This window comes from Dendrobates tinctorius, unplaced genomic scaffold (genome assembly GCF_039654945.1).
Source record: "Dendrobates tinctorius isolate UK_male_01 unplaced genomic scaffold, ASM3965494v1 ptg000156l, whole genome shotgun sequence".
Classification (NCBI taxonomy): Eukaryota; Metazoa; Chordata; class Amphibia; order Anura; family Dendrobatidae; genus Dendrobates; species Dendrobates tinctorius.
The window spans coordinates 7,639,792-7,661,094 of NW_027361823.1; the positions used below are offsets into that span (position 1 = coordinate 7,639,792).

At 40.8% G+C, this 21,303-nt stretch overlaps 1 protein-coding gene across 1 annotated transcript in view; it reads left to right on the forward strand.

Moving 5' to 3' along the window:
* Window positions 1-21,303, forward strand: part of PTEN (phosphatase and tensin homolog) — a 73,152-nt gene that overhangs the window by 22,224 nt on the left and 29,625 nt on the right. The window contains exon 3 of the mRNA XM_073548203.1: window positions 18,723-18,767. Coding sequence (XP_073404304.1) covers window positions 18,723-18,767 — 45 coding nt within the window. The remainder of the gene's footprint in view (window positions 1-18,722; window positions 18,768-21,303) is intronic.

Genomic DNA, 21,303 nt, shown 5'->3' on the forward strand with positions numbered 1-21,303 from the left:
GGAATCCCAACCAAAGGTCCTGGTTACTCGGTCTGCTGCACGGCTCCTGGTCCACGAGGAGATCCTTAATCGTCCGCAGGTGAAAGTTAAAAAAGAAGCAGAAAACCAGTCTGGTGCCGGCGCTCCTGAAAATTATATCATGTGCTAAAATGACTTATTGAAAGTTTTTGGTTGTATAATTTACTTGATGAAGGCTTATGCTCTTTTCAAGCTGAAATGCGTTGTTTTTAATTGGTATATTTAGAATAAAAAACTTTTTCAATAAACTATTTTTGCACATGATACAATTTTCGGGAGCGCTGGCACCAGACTGGGTTTCTGCATCTGTTTTAAGATCTATTGATTAAAATTTAACTTTTGTTTGTGGGAAAACCAGTTTAAGGCTATGTGCACATGTTGCGGATTTTGCTGCGGATCCGCGGCGTTTTTGGCCCCGCGGGTCTGCAGCAGATTTAGCTGCGTTGTACAGTACCATTGTTTTCAATGGTAAAATGAAACTCTGTGCACATGCTGCGGGTTCAAATCCGCAGCATGTCAATTCTTTGTGCGGAATCCGCAGCGGTTTCACACCTTCTCCGTTGTAGAGGTGTGAAACCGCAGGGCTAATCCGCAGATAAACCGCAGGTCTTTTGACCTGCGAATTTATCTGCGGATTTTTTCAATAAAATCAGTGTTTTAACAGCAGGCGATTATTTTTAGTTTGTAGGTTTAGGTGCCTCCCAGTCCTATGCTCTGTAACCCTGCCCCATCACTGATTAGCAGCTTTCTGGCAATCTGGTGTGGGCAGGGTTATACACATCTCAGCATACTGAGCTCTGCTAGATCTGCAGCAGAGAAAACTGGTTATGGTCTGTATTTTGTAACTTTGATAAAGTTAGGGTCCCGTTACATTTAGCGATGCACCAGCGATCCCGACAACGATACGACCTGGTCAGGATCGCTGGTGCGTTGCTAAATGGTCGATAGTGAGCTGCCAAACAGGCAGATCTCTCCAGCGACGCAGCAGCGATACAGCGATCCGTCGGGGGTCCCTGTTGCCTCTCACACCGCAGCGATTCTGACAACTTCCGCCTGCGTCCATGAGTTCTGCGATGCATGCCGGTCAGCCAGACACAAAGCCGAAAAAATGGCCACGATCAGCGATATCCGGGGTGGTCGCAGGTACGTGTCACACAAAGCGATCTCGCTATGTGAGAAAGGCCCTTAACACATCACCAGAATCTGGGTCTTGGCCCCTACATTATGCTGCTCTCAGATTCTATAGCGAAAACCTGCTGACTGATACCCTTTAACCCCTTAACTTCCAATGACTGGCATAGGACGCTCCGGCAGTGAGCACGCATCAAAGCCGGGACATGTCAGCTGTTTTGAACAGCTGACATGTGCCCGCAATAGGCACAGGTAGAATTGCGATCCACCCGCACCTATTAACCTGTTAAACACCGCTGTCAAACACTGGGAGCGGCATTTAACCGGCTCTTCCGGCCGCGTGGCTGGAAATGCGCGCATCGCTGACCCCTGTCACATGATCGGGGGTCAGCGACACTTTGGCATAACCAGAGTTCTCCTGGAGACCTCTATGGTTGTTGATGCCTCATTGCTATGAGCGCCACCCGACGCTCATCGCCTATATGTAGCAGAGCAAATTAAGTACGGAATGCTTCTAGCCTACCATAAAGGCTATTAAAGCATGCCAAAATGTTAAAGTTTTTTAAAAAATGAAGAAAATAAAAATTATAAGTTTAAATCACCCCCCTTTCGCCCCATTCAAAATAAAACAAAAAAAAAATCACACAAACACATATTTGCCGCGTTCAGAATCGCCTGATCTATCAATAAAAAAAGGATTAAAGGGGTTGTTCACTACTTTAAATTAACCCCCCAATGTATCCCCCCGGGGCCCCTAATGAATTTTCTAAATGCCTTATGTTGCCTACAGTATACTGCCTGTGAGCGGTGATATCCGTGGTCACTGAGGCAGCACGTGACCCAGCACTGACGTCACGACAAGTGAGGCGTGACTCTGCACTGGGTCCCCACGGTGGCTGCTGGGTTGTGGGCGGAGTTATCCCCAGCATCCACCACACGCTTTCTCAATGAATGGGCGTGTGGTGGACGCGGGGTGATAACCCCACCCACAGCCTGGCAGCCAGCACGGAAGGCGGAAGGAGGACACCCGGCAGCACTTGATGGGACGTCAGCGGAAGCAAGAGTTGGCTGCAGCTGGAGGTCACGTGCTGCCTGTGAGCGGCCAGCGATAGCGCCGCTCACAGGCAGTATAGGCAACATGAGGTATTTACAAAATTCATTAGGAGCCCCAGGGGGATACATTAGGGGGTTAATTTAAATTAGTGAACAACCCCTTTAACACGATCGCTAAACGGCATAGTGATAAAAATCAAAACGCCAGAATTCCGTGGTTTTTTTTGGTCAATGTGACAAAATTTTGATTGGCGATCAAAAGAACGTATCTGCACAAAAGTGCTATCATTAAAAACGTCAGCTCGGTGCACAAAAAATAAGCCCAACACCAGATCATGAAAAATGGAGACGCTACGGGTCTCGGAAGATGGCGCTTTTTTTTTTTTTTTTTTTTTTTTAACAAAGTTTGGAATTTTTTTTCACCACTTAGATAGAAAAGAACCTAGACATTTTTTGGTTTCTATGAACTTGTAATTACCTGAAGAATCATAATGGCAGGCTACTTTTAGCATTTAATGAACTTGGAATTTGTTTACCGTTTTGTAGTACACGACCTGGTAAAACCAATGGTGTCGTTCATAAGTACAACTTGTCCCGCAAGAAGCAAGCCCTCCCTTGGCCATATTGGTGGAAAAATAAGTTATGGCTCTGGAAAGAAGGGGAAGGAAAAATGAAAATGCAAAACCAAATATACCTCTGGTTGTTAAGGGGTTAATATTTCTGCTCTCCTGCTTGCAGTGTCTCACCTACAGGTCAATATTCATTGAGCTTAGAATGTGGCACCAATAGTAGGACCACCCTTCTTGGCTTATTAGATTCGAGGCCTCGTAAAAACAAACTTCTATTTTTATCTTCAGCCACTTGTGATGAAGGGTTAATACTAGTCAGGAGAGTCTTCCAGGTGATGAGACATAACTGTACATGTGTAGCAATGGGCAGAGAGGAGTGTCTAGACAGGAGCGGGGGAGTAGGGCTGCATATTTCGGCATACCTCTGCTCTCTGATCGGGAGGAAGTGAAGACCTTTTTAAAGGTTGTGAAATTAATTCCTTGTCATGGGAAATGATTGCATTTGAGACAGAAGCCTTAAACAATGGTCTTTTCTGACAGTGTATCCCACATCTCAGCCATAAGGTTAAAATCTTCTATTGTGGCAGCAAAACAACTGATCTATCTAGCTATAGGCTCTGAAGGTTTGCTGTGATATCTGGCACCAATGTAAGTACTCTTTAAGGGATCTGCTACTGTCCCATGTAATATGAGTGAGCAGCAGCCCCAGACTGGTGATTATTAAATGCAAGTGTCAAAAGCGTTCAGACATGCTCCTGGATGTGAAACAATGTTTAGGTAGCTGATAAGTGTTCAGGTAATATCCTCAAATTCCGAGAATCTCAGCAGAACATTGCACAAAGCACCACACCAGTTTCGCCATCATACTAGCTACTAATATGACTGACGGCCCCATACCTCAATGGATCAGAGCTTTTTTGACAACTTAAGCGACTTTTTGAAATGATTCCTGACATAAAATGCACCGACTTGTCTTATCTGGCATGGTTGTATGGAACGTGCACAGGAATGCGGCTTGCACCATACATGGCAGGTGCCTAGCTGTGCAATTCAACAAGCACCTGCCTCCAACAGTGTTTGGGCCTAGCTTCTGGTTAAACACTTAAATGCTGGTGTTGTCCCAAATTCAAGACTCTTATGGCAGGGGTGGGCAATTAAATTCTCGAGGGGCCATGTGGGTGACTCCCAGTTGTGGAGGGCTGAACCAAGAAGCTAAAATTAAAATATTATAATATTGGTCTGAATTAATTTGTTGCTTAATTGACCAGAATTAAAGGGGTATTAACTTCTCCAAGATCCTATCCCAATATGTAGTAGGTGTAGAAATAGCAAATACCTCTAACTAGAAATGTAGTATAGTTTTTTTTTTTGTTTTTTTTTCTTGCTATGTCTTTCCTCATGTGCAGGCATTGCAGGACCTTAAGTATCCATGGTTATGACCACTAGCAACTAGCTGTTACCATGGATACCAATGGTCCTACAATGCCTGCACATGAGGAAAGAGACGTAGCAAATCAGAAAAACTGTACTATGTTTCTAATTCGAGCAGTTTGCTATTATTACTACAGCTAGTACATATTAGGATAGGATATTGGAGATGGTAATACCCCTTTAGCTATGCTGACTTGCTGCTACTGCTAATACATATTACAATAGGGCTTATGGTAATATGTGTTCTTGCCAGAAGCAGCAAATTTAATGTGCCTTGATCGGCTGTGACCAGCGTCGGACTGGCCCACCGGGGAACCGGAGGATTCTCCGGTGGGCCCTGGCATCTGGTGGGCCCTGGCACCTGCAGGCATACAGGGCCAGCAGTTGCCTAGGGCCCCCGCTGCTCCAGGGGCCCCCAGCCAGTGGTGTCGCACACCATGCAGCTGCTATGGGGGCCCCTGCCAGCGGAGTAGCAGCGGGTGTCAGGAGGCAGGAGCCCCTGTCCCCGCTGCTAAAGAGAAATGAATATTCACTGCGAAGCAGTGAATATCATTTCAGGTCTCCACCCCCAGAGGCCCCGCCCCCAGCCCAGTAAGCCGCTCTGCATCAGGGCCGGCGCCGCCCTCAGTCCTCTCTGCTCCTGGCTCACAGCCAGTGCGCGATGACGTCACTACATCGCGCACCCGCTGTGTGTCTGGCAGAGGGAGCAGCTCCTGACACTGAAGCCGGGATCAGCGTGGGAGCGAGGAGGAGAGGTGAGTATTGTGTTTTGTTTTGTTTTTTTATATCTCTCTCTATCTGTCTCTATCTCTATTTCTCAATATATCTATCTATTATCTATATCTATCTATCTATCTATCTCTATCTATTATCTATATCTATCTCTATCGCTCTATCTTTATATCTATCTTTCTATCTCTACATCTATCTATATCTATCTCTATATCTTTCTATATATATCTCTATCTATCTATTATGTCTATCTCTAAATCTATCTATCTTACTTTATCTATCTCTATATCTATTATCTCTATTTATTATCTATCTAGCTACCATCTATATCTATCTATCTTTATCTATATATATCTATATCTATCTATCTATTTATCTATCCGTTATCTATCTCTATATCTTTTCTCTGTATCTATCTATCTCTATATCTATCTTTATATCTATATCTATATATCTATCTCTATATCTATCTCTATTTCTCTCTATATATATATATATATCTCTATAGCTATCTATCTATATATCTCTATCTCTATATCTCTTTCTATCTCTATATATCTATCTATCTTTATCTATTTATCTCTATCTTTTCTCTGTATCTATCTCTCTATCTATATCTATCTATCTATCTATCTATCTCTATATATATCTATTATCTCTATCTATCTCTATCTATTATCTATATCTATCTCTATCTATCGCTCTATCTCTATATCTATCTTTCTATCTCTATCTATCTTTCTATCTCTATATCTATCTTTCTATCTATATCTATCTATTATGTCTATCTAGCTATCTCTATTATCTATATCTACCTATCTCTATATCTTTCTATCTTACTCTATCTCTATATCTATCTGTTATCTCTATATTTATTATCTATCTTTATCTATCTATCTATCTATATCTCTATCTATTTATCGATCTCTGTATCTATCTCTCTCTCTCTATCTATCTTTATATCTATATCTATCTATCTCTATATCTATTATCTCTATATCTATCTACCTATCTATCTCTATATCTATCTCTCTATATATATCTGTTTCTCTCTATATCTATCTCTATATCTCTCTCTCTATAGCTATCTATATATTATCTCTATATCTATCTCTATCTGTTATCTCTATATCCATATCTATCTCTATATCCATATCTATCTCTATATCCATATCTATCTATCTCTATATCTATCTTTCTATCTAACACTATATCTCTATATCTATCTCTATATCTCATTATCTATCAATCTCTATCTCTCTCTCTTTATCTATCTATTGATCTATCCATCTATCTCTATATCTATCTATTATATCTATCTATCTCTATTATCTATATCTATCCATCTATCTAGCTATCTCTATCTATCTCTATATCTTTCTAACTATATCTATCTCTATACATATCTCTATCTAGCTATTATCTCTATATCTATCTCTATCTATCTTTCTATATCTATCTGTCTCTATATCTATCTCTATCTATCTCTATATATCTCTATCTATTTTTATTTATAGCCATCTATCTATATATATATCTCTATCTATCTATATATGTCTATATTATTATTATTATTATTATTATTATTCCTATTATTATTATTATTATTATTATTATTATTATTATTATTATTATTATTATTATTCCTATTATTATTATTCCTATTCCTATTATTATTATTCCTATTCCTATTATTATTATTATTATTCCTATTATTATTATTATTATTATTATTATTATTATTATTATTATTATTATTATTATTATTATTATTATTATTATTATTATTCCTATTCCTATTATTATTCCTATTCCTATTATTATTCCTATTCCTATTATTATTCCTATTCCTATTATTATTCCTATTCCTATTATTATTCCTATTCCTATTATTATTCCTATTATTATTATTATTCCTATTATTATTATTATTCCTATTATTATTATTATTCCTATTATTATTATTATTCCTATTATTATTATTATTCCTATTATTATTATTATTCCTATTATTATTATTATTCCTATTATTATTATTATTCCTATTATTATTATTATTCCTATTATTATTATTATTATTATTCCTATTATTATTATTATTATTCCTATTATTATTATTATTATTCCTATTCCTATTATTATTATTATTCCTATTCCTATTATTATTATTATTCCTATTCCTATTATTATTATTATTCCTATTCCTATTATTATTATTATTCCTATTCCTATTATTATTATTATTATTCCTATTCCTATTATTATTATTATTCCTATTCCTATTATTATTATTATTCCTATTCCTATTCCTATTATTATTCCTATTCCTATTATTATTCCTATTCCTATTATTATTCCTATTCCTATTATTATTCCTATTATTATTCCTATCTATCTCTATGAATCTTTCTATCTATATCTATATATCTATATAGTATTATTCCCTATGAGGGGGCAGTATTATTCCCTATGAGGGGGCAGTATTATTCCCTATGAGGGGGCAGTATTATTCCCTATGAGGGGGCAGTATTATTCCCTATGAGGGGGCAGTATTATTCCCTATGAGGGGGCAGTATTATTCCCTATGAGGGGGCAGTATTATTCCCTATGAGGGGGCAGTATTATTCCCTATGAGGGGGCAGTATTATTCCCTATGAGGGGGCAGTATTATTCCCTATGAGGGGGCAGTATTATTCCCTATGAGGGGGCAGTATTATTCCCTATGAGATGGCTGCTTTATATTCTATGAGGGGGCTACCCCAACTCCTGCTACATAATTAAGACATGTACAACCTTATATTATACCCGGATATTAGCGTGTTTTACCGCATAATTGGTGGTCTGGTATTTAACTCTATGCAGCTACATAGTGGGCCCCAAGAATGATTTTCTCTGGTGGGCCCAAGGTGTTCCAGTCCGACGCTGGCTGTGACCCTTACTATGATCTCTATCAATCTTGGTTTCTGTTTATCACTGGTCTGTTCTCTTTACTTCTGTCTCAATCATGCTTTTTTTCTTCTCATTTTTCCTCTGACTTGTTCTTGTTCTAAGGATATGTGCAGATGTTGCAGATTTGCCTGCAGAACTTTATGCACAGAATCTGCATCTCTTGGCAGAAAGCACAGGTAAAAATCTGCACGGATTTGATGGCGTTTTTGATGCGGATTTTCATGCGTTTTTTTTCATGCGGATTTGTATGTGGTTTTGTAAGCTAAATAAAGATCTATTTAACAAAAAAAGTTGATGTAATTTCTTTGCTCAACCTCTTATTTTGTATACACTATTGAAGAATGATGTTTACACACACAGATCTATAGATATCTATCCATTGATCTATTGATCCATTGATCTATCAATCCATCTATAGCCCTAATGGGAAAATGGAAATAAACTTATTTTAATATTTTTCCGTAACAAAGGGGGTGATAAGGGGGGGGGGGGGTTGATATACTATTTATATTTGGCAGCTGTCACACGCTTAAAGATGCTTTTTATTGCAAAAAATGACTTTTGCATCACCACACTTTGAGAGCTATCATTTTTCCATATTTTGACCCACAGTCATGTGAGGTCTTATTTTTTTTGCGGGACTAGTTGACGTTTTTATTAATACCATCTTCGGGCACATGACCTTTTTTGATCGCTTTTTATTCCGATTTTTGGGAGGCAGAATGAATAAAAACCAGCATTTCATGAATTTCTTTGGGTGGGGGGGGGGAGCGTTTATACCGTTCTGCGTGTGGTAAAATTGATAAGGCAGCTTTATTCTTCAGGTCAGTACGATTAAAAATTTTTTTATTTCATTCTTTTACACACTGTCCCACTATGGGACACTCATTTTGTGCAGGCTGATCGCTTATATGGCATGCAGATCTGCCTGCGATGTAAGTTGTACTCGGTGCACACTGACTTCAGAGACTTCCTGACATGCACTGAGCATGACAGGAAGTCTCATGTCTGGTAACCCGGACGTCGTCATGACTATATCGGGTTACCATGGGAGCGATCGGGACCCCGCGTCACAGCTGACAACCCCTCTGCCTGCTCCTGGAATTCTGTGATCATATTTGAGAGAGAAGAAAAAAAAAAAAAAAAAATAAAAAAATAATTATATATATATATATATATATATATATATATATATTATTTTTTTTTTTTTTTTTTTTTTTTTTCTTCTCTCTCAAATATGATCACAGAATTCCAGGAGCAGGCAGAGGGGTTGTCAGCTGTGACATATATATATTATTATACAATGTGTATATATACGGGGTGGTCCAAAAGTAGGTGGACAGAAAATAACATTTATTTTGATTTATATATAAAATTATATTTACGAACACAAGCATAACATTGACAATTAAATTGTATTCTGAACAATAATACAAAAAGCCCTTAAATTTTATCAACGCTGGGGCTCAAAATGTTTTCCATCACAATTTGCACAGCTTTGAAGTCTGCCTCTTACGCTTCGACAAATATTTCTGCACAAGTCTCTTTGGGTATTAATTTCTTGAAATGCGTCTCTTATGTAATTTTTCAAATCACTGACACTTTCTGGTTTTTGACTAAACTTTGTACTTGAGTACTGCCCAAAAGAAAAAAAATCCATTGGGGTCAAGTCTGGTGCACGTGCCGGCCAATCAAGTGGGCCCCTTCGGCCAATCCATTTATTAGGAAATGTTTCATCAAGATACTCACGGACTACTCTTGAATAATGTGGAGCGGCCCCATCTTGTTAGAAATAAACGTCATTTGAATTAGGCTGTTGCTGTAACTGGGGAACACCATGATTCATTAGAATTTTGAGATTCTTAATCTCCTGTGACTGGTCCATAAAAAAAAAAAATGGTCCAAAAACACCAAAAAAAAAGTTGTTGCTCTGTTAAGTGCACATACTGTCCACCTACTTTTGGACCACCCTGTGTGCAAAATTTGGCACAGTCTCACGTCTGGACCCCGAGAGTGTCCTAAGCTATGTTGTGAGGCGAAATTTTAACCCCGCGCGTTCCAATTCACCAAACCATTTTGCTCCTATCTACATACTGGGGAAAAAGTGAGTCCGTATCAAGCCCTGCCCCTCATTATGCTGTCACAATGGTTGCCATGGCGACGCTGATGTCATCTTAGGTTGCAATCCCCGCCGCTCATTAAGTCATAATGGTTGACTATGGGATGGAGGATGTGTGATGGGTATATGGGCACTGGACTATGGGATCGTGGATATGTATGATGGGTATATGGGCACGGGACTATGGGATGGAGGATAATTATAATTTGCTATAACTAACCACAGTTGGCTACTATGCCCGGGCAGCGCCGGGCTCTTCAGTGTGTATGTATGTGTGTATATATATATATATATTTTATTGTGTGTTATATAATTTTTTTTTTTTTTTTGTCTATCCCAATTTATATTTAAAGGGGATCTGTCACCCATGTTATCCCCTATTAGCTGCCGGCATAGACATCGGGGGCTTATCTACAGCATTCTGTAATGCTGTAGATAAGCCCCTGATGTAACCTGAAAGAGAAGAAAAACACGTTATATTATACTCACCGAGGTGGGCGGTCCGGTCTGGCGCCTCCCTTCATGCGATGACGTCCTCTTCTCCCGTCCTGAAATGGCTCCGGCGCATTGCTCTGCCCTGTTGAGGGCAGAGCAGAATTCTGCAGTGCGCAGGGCAGGCGCCAGACCTCTCCCGACGCCTGCGCACTGCAGGACTCTGCCCTCAACAGGGCAGAGCAATGCGCCGGAGCCATTACAGGATGGGAGAAGAGGACGTCATCGCATGAAGAAGGGAGGCGCCGGACGAGACGGCAACACCCATCGGACCGGACCGCCCACCTCTGTGAGTATAATATAACATATTTTTCTTCTCTTTCAGATTACATCGGAGGCTTATCTACAGCAATACAGAATGCTGTAGATAAGCCCCCGATGTCTATGCCAGCAGCTGCAAAGCTAAAAAAAAAAAAGGGTGACAGATTCCCTTTAAAACAAAAACTTGGAATCTTGCAATATTCACACTGGCCACTGGGGCTATTTTGGGGTGTATGCACACGCTGCGGTTTTGGTGCTGCGGATCCGCAGCGGTTTTGGTGCTGCGGATCCGCAGCGGTTTTGGTGCTGCGGATCCGCAGCGGTTTTGGTGCTGCGGTGTACAGTACCTATGACAAACAAAAACCGCAGTGCGGAATTTTCCACACAGATTTGCTGCGGTTTCAAAACTGCAGCATGTCACTCTTTGTGTGGAATACGCAGCGGTTTTACACCTCCATTGTCCAGGTGTCAAACCGCATGCCAATCCGCAGATAAACCGCAGGTCTTTTGAGCTGCGGATTTTGCAAAATCCGCGCTGAAAATTCCGCAGCTTGTGCATACACCCTTACTCTTGCCTCCTGCCGTCAGTGAGTCTGCAGTAGTTTATCGGCAGAGGCAGGATTACAATTAACAGGTAATGCCTCTATAAACAGCTGATGACACAGGATCCACCAATCACAATAGGTGATGTCCCAGCTGACCCTGGGCCACCTCCTTTCTCAATCACCTCTGCACATGCTAATTAGATGCTTCATTACAAAAGCTGGGGATGGAGTCTGTTGCCAATGTAGATTTATGGCTTCCTGAAATTGTTTTTTTTTTTTTTTTTTTCAATGAATACATGCAACACAAACCAGATGTAAATGTGTAATTTTTTTCTGACTCGTGTCCCTTTAATGTTATGTTTGCATTGTGTAGATCATATGATGTACCAAGCGATGTATAGTTGGCATTTAATCAAATTTACCTTCCACTTCATGAAGATTTCTAAGGCTTTTTTTTTTATCCTGTACTTTTTTTGCATTGCCTTTTTGGGTATGTGCACACGTTGCAGATTTGCCTGTGGAATTTTCTGCACAGAATCCGCACCTCTTGGCAGAAAACGCAGGTAAAAATGTGCACGGATTTGATGCGGATTTTCATGCGTTTTTTTCATGCAGATTTGTAAGTTAAATTAATTAACAAAAAAAAAGAACGAAGATGTCATTTCTTTGTCCAACCTCTTATTTTACATACTCCATTGAAGAATAATGTTTACACACACAGATCTATAGATAGATTGATCTATAAATAGAAAAAAAATCTGCGTTAGGCTGGAGTCATACATGCAGTGCCCGCACACACACGCACATAGTCTCGCCCACACACTTCTCCCGATCTGCAGCGTTTCTCGCACCCACATCCGCAGCAACTCTGCAGATCTTTTTTATATCTGCGGTTTTGCTGCGGATGTGCCTGACTCAATGCAAGTCAGTGGGTGCAGAAACGCTGCAGATCCGCAAAAAGAATTGACATGATGTGGGAAAAAACCCGCTGCAAATCTGTGCTAATTTTTCCACAGCAATTCTTAAATTCACATTGAATAACATTGGCTGTGCAATACACTGTGGATTTGATGCAATAACGTGCGTCCAAAAACTCTGCAGGAACGCATCTAAATCCGCACCGTGTGCACACAGCCTTTCTGTAAGGCCCCAGAGGTCTAGAGCTGGGATCCTCCTCCAGTGCTGATCTTCTCTGTCCACATACACTGCCTGTACAATTGTCTCCATCTTTCAGACTTAACAGTATTAAGGCTTGGCCATGAGCCAGGCCGCACAATGACAAATAAAGGTGTAACCTAGCATTGGTTACACAAGGAGCCCCATACAGCAGCGATAGGAGGCCTCCTACTGCACTGATTGTGCTGGGCCTCGGATTCCTATGTAGAGTGTGCAGAAGTGATTGCTGCACAATCCATCAGTCCAGCCTTCATTTTAGGGGGCATGCAGGATTATACTGGATGTGATGTTAAACCGCATTTTCAGCCTTATTCATCATATTATTTGATTGACAAATAATGATCTCCAGCCACTGAACTAAGATCTTGAGAGCTTTTAGCTCAGCACGTGTTTTCACACACTTTGGTAGTCAAGAAAATGAGCTAGAGGAAAAAAAAAACCCTAATATTTGAGCTGGACCCTGAGCGTTCTGATGCAGCACATGCTTCCTGATGAAGCAATGAGCTCCCAGAAAAGCCTGTTTCTGCAGACTGCACTGTCATGGAGCCAAACAGGAAGTTAGAACCAGATGCAGAGAACAGGGCTGGAGTGGAAAAATGCATATTGATTTGGAGATCAAAGACCCCTCACCCATTCTTGAGATCATTAAAGTTTAAGTACAATGACTGTATTCAGTGTAGACTTACTGGGAAAGGCAAAATCCTCACTACCAGTTGTGTGTGTGTGTGTGTGTGTGTGTGTGTAACCCATTAGTGAGCAGCTGTGATGGCACGTTGCTGAAGCACCTCCGTCCTAGTGTCCTGTGCGACACCATTTACCGTCGTGGCCAAAAGTTTTGGATGACACAATTTTGGTTTGGGATTTCTAGTTCTTTTAGTCAAATGTTTCTCTGGTTACTGAAGTGCAATTCTAATTTCCTAAGGCCTCTTTCACACTTCAGTTTTTTGTGTCAGTTAAAATCCGCCAAAAGGACGGATAGCGGATCCGTTTTAGTACTGATGACAACGGATGCCACCCGTCCGTTTTTTTTGACGGATCCGCCAAATGAAGAATGTTAACCCCTTTCTGCCATTAGACGTACTATCCCGTCCATGTGCCCTGGGACTTAATTCCCAAGGAAGGGATAGTACGTCTAATGCGATCAGCGGCGCCCACGTGGTGAGCGCCGCTAATCGCGGCCGGGTGTCAGCTGATTATCACAGCTGACACCCGGCACAATGTGTCAGGGGCGGTCACGGACCGCCCCCGACACGTTAACCCCTTGTACACCGCGATCAAACACGATCGCGGTGTACGGGAGTTAAAGGGAAGCTTCGGCAGGGAGGGGGCTCCCTCCGTGCTTCCCTGAGCCCCCCACGGCAGCGCAATGTGCAGCGCTGCTGTGGGGGGCTCTTTCCCGAAGGCCCCCGTCGCCATCTTGGATCCGTGGGCCTGTAGGGAGCTGACTTCCTCACTGCCTGCAAAGCGCAGGCATGAGGAAGTCTGCAGAACTGCCTGTGACAGATTGCTGATCTGTGATGTGACAGATCAGCGATCTGTGATGTGACAGATCAGCGATCTGTCACAGGACAGTGATGTCCCACCTGGGACTATGTAATAAAGTAAAAAAAAAAAAAGTAAGTGTAAAAATAATTTAAAAAAAATTGCTAAATAAATTAGTAAAAAAAAATATTCCCCAATAAATTCATTTTTTTGAAAATAAAAAAACAAAAAAAAGTACACATTTGGTATCGCCGCGTCCATAGCGACACGCCCTATAAAACTGTCCCATTAGTTAACCCCTTTAGCGAACCCCTTAAAAAATAAAAAACGAAGCCAAAAATGATTTATCATACCACCGAACAAAAAGTGCAATAACGCGCGATCAAAAAGACGCATATAAATATCCATGGTACCGCTGAAAACGTCATCTTGTCCCGCAAAAAACGAGCCGCCATACAGCATCATCTGCAAAAAAATAAGTTATAGCTCTCAGAATAAAGCGATGCAAAAATAATTATTTTTTAGATAAAATTGTTTTCATTGCAAAAAACCGACAAAACATAAAAAAAGACCTAAATGAGGTATCGCTGTAACCGTACCGACGCGAAGAATAAAAGCGCTTTATCAATTTTACCGCACGCGGAACGGTGTAAACGCACCCCCCCAAAAGAAATTCATGAAACGCTGGTTTTTGTTCATTCTGCGTCCCAAAAATCGGAATAAAAAGCGTGGCCAAAAATGGTACCGATAAAAACGTCAACTAGTCCCGCAAAGAATAAGACCTCACATGGCTCGGTGGGTCAAAATACGGAAAAATTATAGCTCTCAATATGTGGTGACGCAAAAACTATTTTTACAATAAAAAGCGTCTTTTAGCGTGCGACAGCTGCCAAACATAAAAATCGCCATAAATAGTAAATCAACCCCCCCCCCCTTATCACCCCCTTAGTTAGGGAAAAATAATAAAATTAAAAAAAAGTATTTCCATTTTCCCATTAGGGCTAGGGTTAGGGCTCAGATTAGGGTTAGGGGTGGGTTAGGGTTGGAGTTATAATTGGGGGGCTTCCACTGTTTGGGCACATCAGGTGCTCTCCAAATGCAACATGGTGTCTGATCTCAATTCCAGCCAATTCTGCTTTGAAAAAGTCAAATGGTGCTCCTTCCCTTCCAAGCTCTGCCATGCGCCCAAACAGTTTTACCCCCACATATAGGGTATCAGCATACTCAGGACAAATTGCAAAACAACTTTTGGGGTCCAATTTCTCCTGTTACCCTTAGGAAAATAAAAAATTGGGGGCAAAAATATCATTTTTGTGGAAAAAAAATGATTTTTTTATTTTCACGCCCAGGCGTTGTAAACTTCTGTGAAGCACTTGGGGGTTCAAAGTGCTCACCACACATCTAGATAAGTTCCGTGGGGGGTCTAGTTTCCAAAATGGGGTCACTTGTGGGGAGTTTCAATAGTTTAGGTACATCAGGGGCTCTCCAAACGCACATGACACCCGCAGACCAATCCATCAAAGTCTGCATTCCAAAACGTCACTACTTCCCTTCTGAGCCCCCATACAGTAGTTTTCTCCCACATATGAGGTGTCGGCGTACTCAGGACAAATTGGACAACAACTTTATGGGTCCAATTTATCCTGTTACCCTTGGGAAAATAAAAAAAAATGGGTACTAAAAGATGTTTGTTGAAAAAATACGATATTTTTATTTTCACGCCCGGTCGTTATAAACTTCTGTGAAGCACTGGGGGGGTTCAAAGTGCTCACCACACATCTAGATAAGTTCCTTAGGGGGTCTAGTTTCCAAAATGGGGTCACTTGTGGGGGGGTTTCCACTGTTTAGGTACATCAGGGGCTCTCCAAACGCACATGACACCCGCAGACCATTCCATCAAAGTCTGCATTCCAAAACGTCACTACTTCCCTTCCGAGCCCCGACGTGTGTCCATACAGTAGTTTTTTACCACATATGAGGTATCAGCGTACTCAGGACAAATTGGACAACAACTTTTGGGGTCCAATTTCTCCTTGTACCCTTGGGAAAATGAAAAAAATTGGTGACTAAAAGATCATGTTTGTGGAAAAAATACGATTTTTGTATTTTCACGCACGGGCGTTATAAACTTCTGTGAAGCACTGGGGGGTTCAACGTGCTCACCACACATCTAGATAAGTTCCTTGGGGGGGTCTAGTTTCCAAAATGGTGTCATTTATGGGGGGTTTCTACTGTTTTGGTACATCAGGGGCTTTCCAAACGCGACATGGTGTCCGATCTCAATTCCAGCCAAAAACGTCAAATGGCGCTGCTTCCCTTCCGAGCTCTGCCATGTGCCCAAATAGTCATTTACACCCACAAATTGCACAATAACTTTTAGGGACCTATTACCCTTGGAAAAATAAAAATTGGGAGTGAAAAGATCATTTTTGTGGAAAAAAATATGATTTTTTAATTGTACCGCTGTACGTTATAAACTTCTGTGAAGCCCTTGTGGGTTCAAAGTTCTCACCACATATCTAGATAAGGTCCTTGGGGGGTCTAGTTTCCAAAATGGGGTCACTTGGGGGGGGGGTTTCCACTGTTTAGGTACATCAGGGACTCTCCAAACGTGACATGGCGTCCGATCTGAATTCCAGCCAATTTTGCATTGAAAAAGTCAAATGGCACTCTTTCCCTGCTGAGGTCTGCCATGCGCCGAAACAGTGGTTCCCCCCCCACATATCAAGTATCAGCGTACTCAGGACAAATTGCACAATAACTTTTGCAGTCCAATTTCTCCTGTTACCCTTGGTAAATTAAAAAAAAATTGAACCTGAAGTATTTTTTTTAGTGAAAAAAAGTTAAATGTTCATTTTTTTTTAAATATTCAAAAAATTCCTGACGCACCTAAAGGGTTAATAAACTTCTTGAATGTGGTTTTGAGCACCTTAAGGGGTGCAGTTTTTAGAATGGTGTCACTTTTGGGTATTTTCTATCATATAGACCCCTCAAAGTGGCTTCAAATGTGATGTGGTCCGTAAAAATAAAATGGTGTTGCAAAAATGAGAAATCGCTGGTCAACTTTTAACACTTATAACTTCCTAACAAAAAAAAATTTTGGTTTCAAAATTGTGCTGATGTAAAGTAAACATGTGGGAAATGTTACTTCAGTTTTTTGTGTGCTATATCTCTGTGATTTAAGGGCATAAAAATTCAAAGTTGGAAAATTGCGAAATTTTCGCCAAATTTCCGTTTTTTTTCACAAATAAACGCAAGTGGCGGATCCGTTTTTTTTCCAAATCAGCGGATCTTCACTGATTGTCAAAAACGGAAGTGTGAAAGAGGCCTAAGTAATGAAGTTTATGCACAGACTCAATATTTACAGTGTTCACGCCTATTTTTCAACATTTCGTCAGCTCAGCTGGATATTATCTTCTGGGCCAAATCCTGACTGACGACATCTCATTCCTATCGGTGCTTGGAATTTATCAGAATTTGTCCCATTTGTCCACCTGCTTTTTGAGGATTGATCACAGGTTCTGTTTTGTTCACTGTACCTCTTAGTTAACACTTTTGCCCTGTGATATGATGGTGAAAAAAGTATTGTTCATCACCAAATTGCTCCTGTATGGTTGGTAGAAGCTTCTTTTGGAGGATTTGTTGATACCATTCTTTATTTAAACTAGCGTTCTTAGGCAAACTGATGGGTGAGCCCTCTCCTTTGGTTGAAAAGCAGCTCCACACATGAGCGCAACAGGCAAATGTCAGCACATCTGTACGCACCGTGAGGATTAGAATTTTGGAGACTGGCCTCTGTCAAGGTTTGTCACTGTTTGGGTCATCTGGAAGAATGATTGTTTTAGGGAAAAAAAAAAAAAAGTGAACACTACCATGAGTCCTGCATCATGCCCACATTAAACTAACCTGAAACCATTCATGTATGGGGGCTTTTAATCTCGCGTAGCGGGCTCGCTCACTATTTTGCTTAAGAATACGGTCGTGAATAAAGAATTCTTTCTAACCATACTCCAAGAGCAGCTTCCCCCAGCAATCCAGGAGCAAGTGGGTGAACAACCTTTTTTTTTTTTTTTTTTTTTTTTTTTTTTTTTATTTTCTTCTTCCCCTTTCTAGCATGATGGAATCATTTCCCAAGGATGATCTTCAGAAATGTGTGATCCAGAGTTCCAGCTTATTCCGTACAGTTTTCTTGACTTCACTGTATACTGTATAAACGAGTTAAAGTTTACTCATAAGCGCCCCCTTGTGGAGGCTGCAGGCAGTCAGGATTGTATTGGTGGGTTTCTAAGTACATATTAAAAAATCTGCGTAGAATTTTACCTATTTAGAATTGTGGACATCCACAGGAGGACATCTTGCTTTGCCGTACATGTCGATTTTGTTAATTACTTTTCCTTTTAAATGATTTTGGAGCATCTTTTTCATCTGTTTTCTTGCTCCTGGATATATGAATATGAATTTTAAATTGTTACCATCCCTCTGTTCAGAGGAGCATGTCCCTGCAGTCTGGCAATGAATCGCCCTCAACTGGGGTAAATTATTCATAAATGCTTTTTTTAATGGGTAAATAAAATCTCTGTACATGACATTCACATATAGCGGTGTAGCAAATAATCTGCACCACAAAATGCACTAAATGTGCGGTTGTTCTAATGTCTCGTCGTTCTAATGTCTCGTCGTCCTCTCAAAGAGGTGTTCAATATCATCATGCTTATTTATGATGTATTTCCTGCTGCTTACAGTAGTATTTTTATTCTTTTCAAGGTTTTTGGACTCCAAACATAAAAACCATTACAAGATCTACAATCTGTAAGTATATTTTGGGGTTGCCTCCTTTTTTCTAAACTCCACAACTGGTAAAAGCGGCTGCCTTTCACTTTCTGTAGGCTGAGTGGATGGGTATTGTTTTACAGACTTGCATGCCTGAAACAATTAGTTGGAGGGGCCTAATGGAGATTTGTGTCGTGGTGGTGGAGTGATGAGGTTAGATGGAATTTTGGCAGCCGTTCATGTTACATGATCTACTTTTAAATGACTTGGATGTTTGCCCACCCCATGGCCTGTGACCACGTGTTGAATTGGGAATAAAATATATAGACGGCGCACTTCAGCTTGTAGACTTGTGAAGCTGATCCACCCCCCCACTGCTCAATATGATCTCTCAATTTGGTATATCCATTTTATTAAAGGAGATTTGTCACCTGATTGATGCTGAGGGCAGAATAATCCTTACTCCAGTGCTCTATTACTTCTTAGTTTTGTAAGAATTCTTAAAAAATTAATGTTAATCGGCTGCAAAGCAATCCGTCCTTAGGAGTCCTTCCATTAATGTGTACGCACCGTGGAGTCCCCAATATTTATGACCTGTCTCCACCCAATCCCTGTATCAGACCCTTCTGGCAGCAGCCTATATTGGTAGTAGAATAAAAAGCATTCTAACGCCGAAAATCCATCATGGCGGCAATTATCTGTGGGGGTGGGGAGAGATACGAACTCCCTGCCAATACAATACTAAAGTGTAAAGTGTATGGGTTTTTGCTCATCTGCCATATTTAGGTGTCTTCAGTACAGTAGAGCTGTCGTTTGGCTTACTATTGATTAGGACTGGGCTCATTTTGTCAGTCTATACAGCAAAACCTTAGCAAAAGACTGCTAAATGGAAAGTGTCAGAAGAATAAAGGATCTTAAAATTCACTTGTTTATATAATGACAATTGGTTTAAATATTGGTTTCTGATTGTTTCTTTTTAAATCTGATTAAACTGGTACTAATTATTGTTAAAGGCTACAGAATTGCAACGGATTTAAAGGGAGCCTGTCGCATTGCACACGTGGCGCAATCTACAGGCACCGTATTATATTATGGCAAAGGAGGAGTGGAGCAGATTGACATTATAGTTTTGGGAGAAAAGACTATAATTTAAATTTCTGCTAATTCTGGACTTTCCAGGCTAGTGTGTGGTCCTGTCAGTGATTGACAGCCTGGCCTGTATAAATGTGCACACAGAGATGGTCAGTCAGTGAATATACTCGCATAAGTATTTATCAATCAGTTCAGCTCCTCTTGCTCTATAAGATGCCTGCAGATTAAACTGCATTTATTAGTGTCATGTTTGCTTTAAAAGAGAACCTGTTATGTCCCCAAATGCTAATAACCTGAAGGTATACAGTTAACAGCGTTCCAATGTTGTGTGGCCGCCTTCCTGAGAGTGCGGCTACTGGGAGAAATGTGGCGTAATTCCTCCCGAGAGCCGCAGGCTTCCACTCACGGTGAGCACACACTGCACAGAGCAGCTTCATTCGTCACATGGAGCATTTTGAGCGATGGATGTAACATGCCCAGAGCTTTGACAGCACGATCTTCACAGATGCGCTGCAGAGTGAGCTGTCACCGAGGTGTCCTTACAGCTGTCGCTTATGTACCTCCTGGCACGCCTCTGTGACTGAAAGACAGGAGTAATAGTTAAGTGTGTTTTTTTTTTTTTTTTTTTTTTTTTTTTTTTTGTAACCACACTTTTCAGTAAGGTGGCCGGACAGCACTGGAACGCTATTAACCCTGTAACTGTAGGTTAAAAGCATTTGGGGGACATAGTAGGTTCCCTATAAATACTGTGCCAGTAGCTTTTTTCAGTTTGATCGTTTATTAGCCTCCGGACCATTAAGACACTTGGCAGTCTGTCTTCTGCCATTTACAGTGCTGCTCCAGTCCCTCTATTGCATCATGTGATCACATCTTTCTTGACTGTTCACACCTCTTGCATCATTTCTTAAAGGAACCTGTCACCAGAAAAGAGAGAAATCTATTAACCTGCAGATATGGGGTTATTCTGCAGGTTAATAGTGTTATTAACCTGCCGGCGTTTACCTGAATGCTGCAGGGAGAAAATGAACTTTATTCTCCCTTACAGCGTTCCAGTTTAATTCACGGGGCCGGAGCTGGTTCAGTATACAGAGTGATGGCTGTAACTGCGCCCCCGTCCCTGACTGACAGCCGGTCCCAATGCAAAGCTCACAGTTCCAACCGCTGCTCTGTATACTGAAACTGCACCGCCGCTGCCCCATGACAGAAACCGGAATGCTGCCTAGGAGAATAAAGTTAATTTTCTCCCTGAAGCTTTTGGGTAAGTGCATGTGTCAGGCAGGTTAATAATGTGATTAACCTGCAGATTAACCCCATATATGCAGGCTAATAGCATTTTTCTTTCTGGTGAACTGTTACCTTCGATGTAAGTCTGAGAGTCTCGTTCTCCGTGTCACTTGCATTGAGAAAGTGACTTCCGGCAATACAGTATTGTCAGCTGGTTGGGTCACCTGATCCAGAGGATCAGAGCAGCGCTGGAAACTGC